This window comes from Calliopsis andreniformis, chromosome 8 (genome assembly GCF_051401765.1).
Source record: "Calliopsis andreniformis isolate RMS-2024a chromosome 8, iyCalAndr_principal, whole genome shotgun sequence".
In the NCBI taxonomy this organism is placed as follows: Eukaryota; Metazoa; Arthropoda; class Insecta; order Hymenoptera; family Andrenidae; genus Calliopsis; species Calliopsis andreniformis.
Window position 1 is genome coordinate 449,838 of NC_135069.1, and position 12,693 is coordinate 462,530.

General features: G+C 44.1%; 1 protein-coding gene across 9 annotated transcripts in view; it reads left to right on the forward strand.

The window, feature by feature from the left end:
• Positions 1 to 12,693, forward strand: part of Shot (dystonin-like protein short stop) — a 66,063-nt gene that overhangs the window by 52,175 nt on the left and 1,195 nt on the right. For 7 of the 9 annotated variants that reach the window (XM_076383746.1, XM_076383743.1, XM_076383744.1 and 4 more), the window contains 15 exons: positions 115 to 126; positions 794 to 2,921; positions 3,015 to 3,262; positions 4,088 to 4,162; positions 4,675 to 4,846; positions 4,930 to 5,047; positions 5,118 to 5,347; positions 5,435 to 5,552; positions 6,709 to 6,771; positions 7,829 to 7,980; positions 10,798 to 10,960; positions 11,034 to 11,171; positions 11,241 to 11,424; positions 11,918 to 11,980; positions 12,358 to 12,477. In XM_076383746.1, coding sequence (XP_076239861.1) covers positions 115 to 126; positions 794 to 2,921; positions 3,015 to 3,262; positions 4,088 to 4,162; positions 4,675 to 4,846; positions 4,930 to 5,047; positions 5,118 to 5,347; positions 5,435 to 5,552; positions 6,709 to 6,771; positions 7,829 to 7,980; positions 10,798 to 10,960; positions 11,034 to 11,171; positions 11,241 to 11,424; positions 11,918 to 11,980; positions 12,358 to 12,477 — 3,984 coding nt within the window. The remainder of the gene's footprint in view (positions 1 to 114; positions 127 to 793; positions 2,922 to 3,014; positions 3,263 to 4,087; positions 4,163 to 4,674; positions 4,847 to 4,929; positions 5,048 to 5,117; positions 5,348 to 5,434; positions 5,553 to 6,708; positions 6,772 to 7,828; positions 7,981 to 10,797; positions 10,961 to 11,033; positions 11,172 to 11,240; positions 11,425 to 11,917; positions 11,981 to 12,357; positions 12,478 to 12,693) is intronic. The other 2 variants (XM_076383750.1, XM_076383749.1) reach the window with 2 other exon arrangements.

Here is a 12,693-nt window from a genome sequence, read left to right on the forward strand (position 1 = left end):
CTCCTTCGCGCAATAGTCCATTTGTACCAATAATAATCGCAAGAACATCTCCAATTAAGTTACGAGATTCTAATCTCAACTTTTGTTTTTCTGTGCTGGTTCCTGAACACATAGGAGTCTGACAAGGCAAGTCTACCTCTCTCTTTTTCTCTCTCTATCTCTTTCTCTCCCTCTCTGTCGTAGCCGTAGTTAGAGAGCATGGCTTATTTGATTGTTGATCGTATATTGGTTCTCACCTGTTGTATAGGTACATCGAGTGGTCCTCCTTTAACTTTATAATCTCCATAACAATCGTAAATCTTATTTGTGATCGAATAATTTTGAAATAACTTCCTTCCTTTACTGGGTCTGTTGATTGGCGTTGAGAATTCATTATTTTTTAAAAATAATCATTGATCGTTCGTGACACTGTGCTTGTCTGTTTGCTCCCTTTACGTACCTGTTTTATTGAAACGTGCATACATAATTGTAGGTATACATGTTGTCACGGGTATTCGAACACTGACGTAAGTCTCACAGTTTCTTCTCTTTACAGGCAAATTATATTCGGGGTAAAAAATGTTAATCGACTATTTTCCCAAAACCCCGTCCATCGAATTCTCCTCTCCCGTAGATTCATCGAATCTGTGTACCCATTTTAACTAAATATCAAATTAAGTGTATAAACTTAAACAACGGGCGTGCCTATCATAAGCATCCTCCGAGGTGTACGCTTCTTCACATCGGCGAGTAAAGGTCTCTTACGAGACTTCGTAGAAATCGTTTGTCACCTTTCCATTTTATGATATTTCAGACAAGCCGCCGAGCTGACAGAGAGAACATCTTCGGAACAAGCTGCCGCCATCAAAGAACCACTCGGTGCGGTGAACAAACGATGGGACGGACTACTTAGAGGTGTTGTCGAGAGACAGAGGTTGCTGGAGAATGCATTGTTACGATTAGGACAGTTCCAGCACGCGCTAGACGAGCTACTGGTGTGGATCGAGAAGACTGACGACACCCTTGACAACTTAAAAGCGGTGGCTGGTGATCCGCAGGTGATCGAAGTGGAATTGGCCAAGTTGAAGGTTCTGGTAAACGATATTCAAGCTCACCAGACTAGTGTCGACACGTTGAACGATGCCGGTAGACAGTTAATCGAAGATGGAAAAGGAACAGCGGAGGCATCGACAACGGCAGAAAAATTGGGTACATTGAACAGACGTTGGCGAGATTTGTTACAACGAGCTGCTGATCGTCAACGAGAACTGGAGGACGCTCTGAGAGAAGCGCAGTCTTTCACAGCCGAGATTCAGGACCTTTTGTCTTGGCTCGGTGACGTGGACAATATGATAGTGGCCTCGAAACCAGTAGGAGGGCTACCAGAAACAGCTTCCGAACAACTCGAGCGTTTCATGGAGGTTTACAATGAATTGGAACAAAATCGTCCGAAAGTAGAGACGGTTCTGCAACAAGGGCAAGAGTATCTGAAACGCGCCGACTCGAGTAGCGCAGGTGGACTGAACCATAATCTGAAGACCTTGAAGCAGCGATGGGATAACGTGACTGCTCGCGCCAGCGATAAGAAGATTAAGCTCGAAATCGCGCTGAAAGAAGCTACCGAGTTCCACGATGCATTACAGTCGTTTGTCGATTGGCTGACCAACGCCGAAAAGATATTAACGAATTTGAAGCCCGTGTCCAGAGTAATGGAAACTATTCTTGGTCAGATAGAAGAACACAAGGCCTTCCAGAAGGATGTCGGAGTGCATCGTGAGACGATGCTGAATCTGGACAAGAAGGGGACTCATCTCAAGTACTTCTCGCAGAAGCAGGACGTGATTTTGATCAAGAATCTGTTGATCAGCGTACAACACCGATGGGAGAGGGTGGTTTCAAAGTCTGCCGAGAGAACGAGGGCTCTGGATCATGGATACAAGGAGGCAAGAGAATTCCACGATGCTTGGTCTAACTTGATGAACTGGCTCGACGAAACGGAGAAAACTTTGGACGAGGTCGCTGGAGACGGTGGTCTCGGAGGAAATGATCCAGAGAGGATAAAGGCGCGATTGAACAAGCATCGAGAATTGCAGAAAGCGCTCAGCGCTAAACAAGGTACCTACGACGCCACCATGAAGAACGGCAAGACGTTGAAGGATAAGGCTCCAAAGACCGATGAGTTTGCCCTGAAGGAATTGTTGAACGAGCTGAAAAACAAGTGGACCACTGTCTGCGGCAAATGCGTGGACAGGCAGAGAAAGTTGGAAGAAGCTCTACTGTTCTCAGGACAATTTAAAGACGCGATTCAAGCGCTGCTCGAATGGCTTAGCAAGTCTGAAAAGCAGCTTGCGAACCCTGGACCGTTACATGGTGATTTGGATACCGTGGTGAATTTAGTGGAGCAACATAAGACCTTCGAGAAGGATCTGGAATCTCGAGCTTCTCAAATGGAGTCTGTGATCAAAACTGGTCGCGAGCTCCTCGGTAAAGCAACGCCCGACGATGCCTCTGCTATAGGGACTCAGCTCGCGGAATTGAATGACCTTTGGGACACAGTATCGCGACTATCGTCGGAGAAGACTGACCGCCTCGAGGAAGCTCTGAGGGAAGCCGAACGTTTGCATAAGGCTGTTCACGTGCTTCTCGAATGGTTGAGCGATGCCGAGATGAAGCTGAGGTTTGCTGGCCAGTTACCCGAAGATGAGCAAGAGAGTAGGAATCAGCTGATGGAACATGAGAAATTCTTGCGCGAGCTACGCACCAAAGAAATCGAAAAGGATCAGACTCTGGAATTGGCACACGCGATTCTGACGAAAGCTCATCCAGATGGAGCTCTTGTTATCAAGCATTGGATTACGATTATCCAGTCGAGATGGGAGGAAGTCGCCACTTGGGCTCATCAGAGGAACCAGAGGCTGGAGAACCATATGCAGGGACTTCAGGTAACATCGATCACATCGAACTCCTTTATTCACCGCTTACGCTTCATCTACATACCAAAGTCTTTTTTAATTATTGTTTCTTTCGTGTTTCAGGACCTTGATAATTTGTTAGAAGAACTACTTTCATGGCTAGAAGGCTTGGAGAATACTTTGAATGCTCTCGAAGCCGAGCCCCTGCCAGATGATAAACCTACGTTAGAAATGTTGATTGCCGACCATAGAGAATTCATGGAGAACACTAGTCGCAGACAGAACGAGGTCGACCGTGTCTGTAAAGCTAGACAAATCAAACCTGTGAAGGACAGTAAGAAGATATCGAAGGCTAAGTCACCTGCACCGACGTACGTATCTTTTCTTTTTATTTGTCCTTCCCCGTTTCCCCCGCTTATCTCTTAACAAGTAATCTTACAAATTACGGAGGATTACCAAGGATCGCGCTCGCCATCAAAATCATCGCTCCTTCGAGGTAGACGAAGTCGTTTCAAATAAACGATATTATTTTTATATTTGCTTCTCAAATTCCTCAGTTTACGAATCTACTATTGTACACCGAGCATATTTTCATTCTTTATTTTCGCTAACGTGAGTTTTTAAACGTGTGAGATTTGGATATTATGCTCGTGCATGTTGCGTTTCTCTTCTTTTTCCTTTGTTTCTCATTGCGTAACAAAGTTAGTGGTAAATGTTGATACTGGATATCTACGAGAACAAATGGAGTAGGAGAGGAAGGTGCGTTATTAATCAGAATGGATATCTGTCGATCCGAAGGCTTCGTCCATATTGGAGGTCGTTTTGGGAGTAGCAGGTGAATGCGTATCGTAGGAAGCATGACAGTGCAACGATCTTGTGAAATTTAAAAGATGCGTGGAGCGCATCCTAAATCTTATATTGTACTGGATGTTTCAGAATGACTTATTCCAAACACATAACAGAATAATATTAAAAGTTTAATAAGAGCTCTATGGAATAAGGTCAGCGTAAGCATCCTGTATAAGTACATCGATGACAGACCTTATGGTATCAAAGAACAAATCCTAGTTGATACCAGAAAGATCGTCGATTCGGGACACAGGCGATCAATTTTTGGAGAGATGCGCGAGTTCTTTTCGCGCTAGAGTATTTGGTAGAGAGAAGTGTTGAGTGATATGACGCATGTTCCTGTTTAGCCGAGCCAGCCCAGGTCGTGAGAGAACACCAGACTCGTTGCCGCACATCGGCCCACGCTTCCCACCTAAAGGAAGGTTCGTCATTCCCGTCCTTGTTTCGATTCTTTGCTCTCGCCCATGCTCTACTTCTCACTCTAACATATTTACATCTTTCGCTACACCTTGGAACTTTTTACGTTTCATTCACATTTTCCAAGTGGACGACTATCTCGTCTATTTTTCTTTCATATGTTTCTAGCTACTCTTCATATTTGCTTTTGTCTGAATTAGAATCATTAGAAAGAGATGTACATAACTATAGTTTAGGAACGATCATTGAAATTCTTTCTTTCTGTAATATAGGCCACAATGTAGCAAAGCCAAGGTAGCTCGGGCGATACCTGGGTCTGGGTTTTAGGTCCAATTCGACTCAGGTATCGCTCGGGGAGGGGAGGGTTACCGCCCGACCGATTTTATGGCTTCGCTGTATCGTGATCCTTGTTATACAGGTCATTCGCTCTATTTGCTTCTCGTGCTTAATTCTTACACGACTTTGTATAATGATTAGGGAGGGAGAAGGGTAAATGTGTTACTGTTTTCGTACATAGCAAAGGCGCAGAGCCAGAGTTCCGCAGTCCGAGGGTGAAACTCCTCTGGGATAGATGGAGACATGTTTGGATGTTGGCTTGGGAACGTCAGAGACGACTCCAAGACAAGTACAATTATATCCAGGAATTGGATCGTGTTGCGAACTTTAGTTGGGAGGATTGGCGCAAGAGGGTAAATAAAATTGTATTCAATAATTTCATATCTATATTAATTATATTGAAATTACAATAATGGACATCATCATTCTGTTACAGTTCTTGAAGTTCATGAACCACAAGAAGTCCAGATTGACGGATCTTTTCAGAAAGATGGACAAGAACAACGACGGTCTCATTCCGCGCGAGGACTTTATTCAAGGAATCATGAACACCAGTGAGTCATTTCTTCTTTCTTTTGAGCGATCTAGATGAATAAACCTTGCTAATTCGTTGTACCGTTGTAGAATTCGAAACCTCGCGGCTGGAAATGGGAGCAGTTGCTGACTTGTTTGACCGTCATGGCGAAGGACTGATAGATTGGAAGGAATTTATCGCAGCCTTGAGGCCAGATTGGGAAGAACGAAGAACTTATAATGACACGGACAAGATTCACGACGAGGTGAAACGACTAGTGATGCTTTGCACTTGCCGTCAAAAGTTCCGTGTGTTCCAAGTTGGCGAAGGAAAATACAGAGTACGTGAAAATAGGAACTAGTAAAGTAATCTGTGCATGTTTCCGTATCATGCAAATATATTAAAACGAGTAACGATATTTTTATAGTTTGGAGATAGTCAAAAACTACGACTTGTTCGAATTCTACGGTCTACCGTAATGGTGAGAGTGGGCGGCGGATGGGTAGCCCTGGACGAATTTCTCTTAAAAAATGATCCTTGCCGCGGTAAGTATTTCTTTCATCCATTTAATACCTCTTTTTCTCTTTATCTCGTACCGTTGACTTATTTCGCCGAAATCAATAAATTCGGGTTTAGATGATAAGTTCGTCTCTGAATCTCCGAACAATGAACAATTCTTCGCGATTTTCGAGTTTCCTTCGACCGTTCCGCCTCCTCTTCCCCCTTCCCATACCAAAGAGGCAGCTAAACGTGTTTATCTTTCTTTTATCGAATAGTAATACGCGTGAGATTGAATCGATTAGTTTTCGATTATTTGTTTGACTAACTTTGCGTGCTTTTTACATTGATTTCCTTCATTTGCGTTTATCGACCCCTTTCGACGCTATAATCTAAAACTAAATAATTGCTGCCTCGAGAATAAAACTCTCATAACGACACGTTCATGTCATCGATACTAAAAGTTCATTCGCTAAAATTTACTAACGCGTCAACGTTCATTTTCATGTGTCGCATTTTTTGTTTGTTGCATTTACGTGTACGATCTCAACTCCTGAGGTACAAAATGTGAAATCACGACTAATATCATTAACCGACTTTAAACAACCACTATTTAACATCGGGCATTCTAGTGTGCATAACTTGAAGTTGAAGGAGTGTGCTCGTTGCACTCGTGGTATCCGTTTCGCGAGTACCTCTACCTGTATAACTGCTAACTTTCATTTGGGCTTTCTCATTAAAAATGGATCGTCGTGTTCTACGAGTCAATTCGTATCGCATTTTCGGAATCTTTTTTCCTTTGTACTTCATTTTTCTGTTTCTGTTCTCTATAATCCTGTACACTGTATACGAAGCAAAGCTCGTGGAATACGAACGTTCGGCAAATCGTCATAGCAGTTAGAGTATTTTGGTACTTTAGGGTAATGGTATTGCTTATCATTAGTCTACTAACGTCAGTTCATTCCTTGCCGAAACCTCTCTGTCCTCGAAAGAAAATATTTCCACCTAGGATCCTGTCATCGAAGCATCTCGTTTTACTGCGCACAATTTTGTCAACGTATATACCTTTCCGACATACTGTCACGTATATCTTAATTGCGCATCGAGTTTGTGAAATATTGCATGCCTTCGTTTAACATACTTACGTAAAAAGTGAAAAGAATCGGACCAACTAAACTCTCAAATCGTGATTAACTCGTTAAGTTTTTCTAATGCCGATACCGGACCCTAACAAACCGGAACAACATGAGGGTTGGTGTCCGCTCGGTGAGAATCTTTTTATATGGGAATACATAATTGTCATTCGTGGCCCGTACGTTTGTTTTTTCTTTCGAAAAGGTATCGTTAACGAGCACAGCTGCTATCAGTTGTCTACCGTGAAGAAAAGAGATCGCACTGGCCACGAACTCGTTGTTCTTTTACATCCTGCATGATATTTATTTGAACCTATACATACGTTCCGCTTTTTCGTAACGATTCGATCCTTTTTTCATGCGTTTCATTCGTGTCTCGCGTGTTTTTTTACCTCTGAAGCATTTGTGTGTCTATGCTGTGTACATAAAGGGCATGCAATCTCGAGTCATTCTAACAGAATACCTACATCTATTAAATCGGGTTCGCGTTCTCTTCGACAGTTATCATCACTCTTGTGATTTCCTCTTTTACTATAGTCTTCCTATTGATGCAACGATATCCTTTATCGAAGTCACGCATTATTCCGTTTCCCTTTAACGCCGACATCGAAAATCGAGCTTTTCTAGCCTAGTATTTTCTACAAAGTATTGCTCGTATCACTCTTTTCATTCAGTCTTTGAATAAAAATTGATTTTCGATGTCGGCACAATTCGCATGTCATCTCTGCCTTGTCACCATTTTTTTCTCACTGTTATCGCTCTAGTCACTATTTCGTTTCTCGTCTTCTGTCTACCATCTTTCGACATTCATTTTCTTTCTATCCATGTTCGTATTGGAACTCGAGTAATCTAATTGGCATTGATCATGAATTTCTCGCTGTTTATAATATGCATGACTCGTCGCTTCATTTACCCTCATTCGCTTTCATTTCAACAATTCCCCGATAGTTACTAAGAAATCGCGATCCATTCGTTTATCGGATGCCCTTTAATTATCCATTCTCTGTATATCTCGTATCTTTATTTCCCCTCTGTCTGCGCTCAGTTTCTCTCTGTTTATATCTATCTCACTGTTTGTACAAAATGTTCGTATTGTCTGTATCGTCTGTATCTCGCCCCTTAAAAATCCCGGCTGTACATGTCCTGTAACGGCTTCCTTTTAACTTGCGTGCACGCAACACACTCTGTAGCCAAGGGAAGAACGAATATCGAGCTGCGAGAACAATTCATATTGGCGGATGGTGTCAGCCAGACAATGACGGCATTCAGATCGAAACCGAGCCCGACGTCGACGTTGCAGCGTACACAAATGTCATCCGCGAATGCCGGACCAATTACCAAGGTAACGTCATCATTCTCTCCTCCCGTTGATGGATCGTGAACGCGCGTTCTCGAAGCTCTGAAACGAATCATCAACAGTGTCCTCGATTTCGGAATTTGTCGCTACTCGCGATCACGATCTGTCCACGGACCTTGACTACTCGTTTATTCTCTCTCTCTCTCTCTCTCTCTCTCTCTCTCTCTCTCTCTCTCTCTCTCTCTCTCTCTCTCTCTCTCTCTCTCTCTGTCTCTCTCTCTACCTCTATCTCTATCTGTCTGTCTCTGTGTACCTCTCCATCTCGAATTGCGTGTCCGATCCGACTATGTTCGTTGAACGGAGAAGCGAAGCATGATACCAGTTGAATCGTCGGACTGTTCGTGTCGATCAGTTCTCCCGAAATCGAATCAATACCCTTATCAACGCCGTTTCGCAATTACTTGGCTCTCTCGTTCGAATCATCGCACGCATCTGTCTGCTCGTCTTAATTTTCGTTACGACTTGTCCCATCTTCCTTTTTTTTGTTTGGTACTATCTAGCTTCCTGAGGTCGTAGTCGCGTTCCATATTGGGGTAAGTACGTATACAGTGTTGAGAGGACAGTAGATTAACTGACTCTCTCTCTCTCTCTCTCTCTCTCTATCCTCGCATGCGAGCATGACTGCTTAGAGACTGTAGCAATCGTCGCACGTAGAATTATCCTAGAGCTACCCACACACTTTTGGAGGTAGTCGCTTCAGTCTCAGCCCCTTCCTTCAACCCTGACTCGGCTTCGACGATTCCAAGCTCTCCTATTCTAAGTCTTCAGCCCGGTTCCTCCCCCGAATCCTGCCCCTGGCTACGCTAATTTGTGTCTTCGAAGATCGAGATACTTTACATGAAGGTCGTGTCGTGACTGAAGCCCTCGGCTCGGCGAAGGAATAGTACCTGACCTCAGGAGATGCGATACTCACGAGATAATACTGCGTTTACGCCTACTTTACTATTTCTTTTTCTCTTTGTTCTCATACATCGTGATCCGACATTGTCGTCGTTGTCGTCGTCGTCGTCGTCATCGTCACCGTCGTCCGTCGTTCATCGCTCGTCGGCCGACCGGTCTGTCTACACGGAGAAGCGAACGCGGAGGCTTGGACCGAAGTCAGCTATCGAGATAAAAGTTGTGCATCGTTTAAACGATATAGGCATCGCTGGCAATCGGTCGAAAGCTTCCGCGTTTGCGAAATGGACGGACAAAGCGAACGAAAAGCGGTCCGCCAGCTGCGATTCGTGAACATTCCTAAACTATTCGTTTATATGGTGTAGCGGAGGAGTTTATGAGCCAGCTGACGCCGATATTTGAGAGTTTGAGGCAAAAGGAGGACCTTCCGTGCTCGTATCCCCTTCACATGCACGCCCCCTCTTATCATTGGGTAAATAAGAAACTCTGTAAAATTTAGTCTTCTAAGTTCTGCTGTCGTTGGTTGTGACACACGGTGATGTACCCGATCATTCTTTTCTATTTGAGTTCTGTTGCGTTTTATTTCACTGTATTTCTTTTATTTTCTTTCACTTTTCATGTTTTCTTTTTTGGTTTTGGATTTTCTATTGAATTTGTTCGTTATCTGTGAGCGCGCTCGTGTTCCACGGTATCGTATAGCGACCGATGGAATTCGCGCCATTTACCTTGTTGCTCCGTATCTCAACGCCCTATATCGCGTACCGATTTCTTCTTTTTATTTCATTAGCGCCACTGCAATCGTTACCATTCTCCTCGGCATCCTCTCGAACATTTCGACTGCGCTCGATTCTCGCGATATCGACGAGGCAATTCCCTCCCCGGTCGACGTGTTGCATACAACAACAGGCAGCTTTTATCGAGAAACATGCATGCGATAGAACTGGTAGATTGGTCCTACACGATTCACGTTTTACACCGTTGCGGTTGAAAGGTGCATCAGTCGATTTGTGAATCGTTGATTAATCGGTTATTAGAGTAACGCCGCATGCATCGCGTCCTCTCGTTTACCTTTTACACCTATTTCGTTTTCAGTTGCTTTAATCGCAGTAGTGTATCTCGGACTATTTTCTTTCGTTTCCAAGTTCGTCAGCCTAATTTCAATAATGGATGCCTCTGAACGATCTTCCCTTTCCCGTAGAACAAATCAGAATTGTCGTAGCTCGTTCTGGATGACCGATCGATGCCCTCGAGGCCGACAGCCGCACCTTTGACGGCCTTAAAATTGCTCGTAAGTCCTAGAATGGGGTGTAGAGGGTGTCGAGCATGTTCCAGAACACGTTTCGAACGTGTTTTCCCGCGATATATACCGCGTTTCTTTCGTGTGCCGCGAATACGGTCTACTACTGGTATCGACATTATGCATAACAATCTCTCCTGTATTGCTGTATTGGTGCGTGCATAGTGGCGTTGATCGGAGATACTTCGAATCACCATAAGCTACTCTATCTCTCCCAACTTCCTCTGGTAAGTTTGCATGGATCTTTCTTTCCTTTTCTTTTTACACTTAAGTCGCTTTTTTCTATCTGGACTACGACCGTTTTTTTTTTTATTATTATCTATCTTTCTGTTCTACTGCCGTTTCGCGTGGTTCCTTCGATCGAAAAGCATTGACGAAACAACTGTGCTCTTGCGCGATACCTCACGATTCGATTAGTATCGTTGCTGTATGAAACAGCAGCATCGATATGTACGTACATATGCGTATACCGCGTTGATCGTTCGAACGACGTTTGCCGCTTATTTGTTTGTTTGTTTGCCAATCTGTCTTTTACCTGCTAGAATACGCATCTTTCCTGTTCCATCGTTGTCGTTTCATTGACTCGAACTAAGATTTTGATCGCATAGGTGAGGGAACGCAGCGCGCGAAGCGTTCCCATGGGGCAATCGCGAGCATCGCGGTCCTCGCTCAGCGCTGGAACGCCGGACAGCTTGAGCGACAACGAGAGTTCGTTCAGAATTGGTTCTGCCAGGAAGACGAGCACACCTTACAGAAGTACCATTACCCCAGGTGAGTCTCGAGTGATTGTTAAGTCTGCTGTTCCTAGAAAACAGTTGATTGGTTAACCCGAACTTAATTACAGGCGGTAGCCGACCGTCGAGTAGGCCAGCGTCAAGACCGACTTCCAGGCCCACTAGCCGACCCGGAAGTAGACCCGCCTCCAGGCAAGGCAGTAAACCGCCGAGTCGTTACGGTTCCACGCAGTCTCTCGACAGCACTGGTAAGAGATCTCTTCCACTGCTACTGCTTTTCCGTCTTTCGTGTGCCAATCTATCGTGACAAATTTCAGACGACTCGACAAACCTGAGCCGCATTCCGCGTCGAACGGCTGTTAGTACGACGGGAAATACACCGACATCCAGCAGGCATAACAGCGTATCAGGAAAGAGACTGGGAACTCCGGTAAATGGCTCGAGTTCACGACCCAGAACGCCTACCGGTCTAGTTAGTCCCGCCAGTGGTGTTCCAGCGAGGTTCGTACACGCTCCTCTATCCTTTTCCCTTCTATTTTGCGTTCACTTGAAGGCGCATAGTAAAGAAAGAAGACGTGGAACACTACTTAAAAACAGACTAACTCGCATCTTGCCGAATAATAGTCCTTGATGATTGACGCTTTGTCTGAAATTACCTTCGCGGTGTAGATTAACGAAGAAAGTGTACTTACGTATCCGCATCTCGTCCCACGATATCTAGGAATGAACTTTCTTCGATGTGTATGCACGATATACGATGTTTATTTTTCTGTTCGGTATTTTTTACTTCGCCATTTTCTTTATCTTTTATTTCCTTTAAACTTTATTTCGTTCAATCGTCGAGATAGGAATACCTAAGCGCGAGCAAGTCTACAGTACATGTGCAGAAATACGCGCGATTTTAGGATGCTGCGATTCACGCATATTAACGCAGTAGGTATTCACGTGTCTGTTAACGAACGTTAACGTATATTTGGTTAATAACATTTTTTAGGTTTGGCACGATCCATAGAGCTTCGAGCATACCAACCCTGACTGGTGTCGGCACACCGATCAGGTAAACCAAATTAACGATTAGTGAAGTCAGCAAATTTGGGGATCGCAATTAACTTTGGTCTTTTCTCATTCTTTCCGTGACACTGGTTGGGAAGAGTTCGATAACCATGGTGGTCGGTGGCTAGAAATAATTCATTTCCAACTGTTTCATATTTTTTTTATAAGCAATGCTCGTGGCAGTGGTGGAAGTGATTTGTTTCATTTACATTTTTTCGGCGGGTTTCAGTTTCGGACTCGGTTTCGTTGCTTTTACGCTTTCGTTCCCGTGAAAATGACAGATAGCTAAAGTAATGATTATTGTCGAGACGCGTATGCACGCAACTGGTATCGTTGTTTAAGTACTAACATTAAATGGATGATTCAATGGTGATGGTTTAGCCGCTCGAGGATTCCCGTATACGTGGGCACGGATATAAAGTCCCCGCAATCGACGACCAGCAATATTTCCACTCATTCCACGCAAAGCAACCACTCAACGGTTTCTACCGATTCTACCGGGTATGATTGCAATGTTTCCACTGCTCTTAACGACGCGACTTCACTTTCTTTTTCCTTTGCACCACGCTCATGTGTTTGTATATATGGAAGACTTGGTGCGCATGCGGCACAACCCTTCTTTTCTTGTCTATTTTGTGTGTGTTCGAGTAGTAGTCATTTTCTACTCTACGATAAATGTTTTTTTCTTCTGTTGCTTCCTTCGTAACTGTGCAAGAC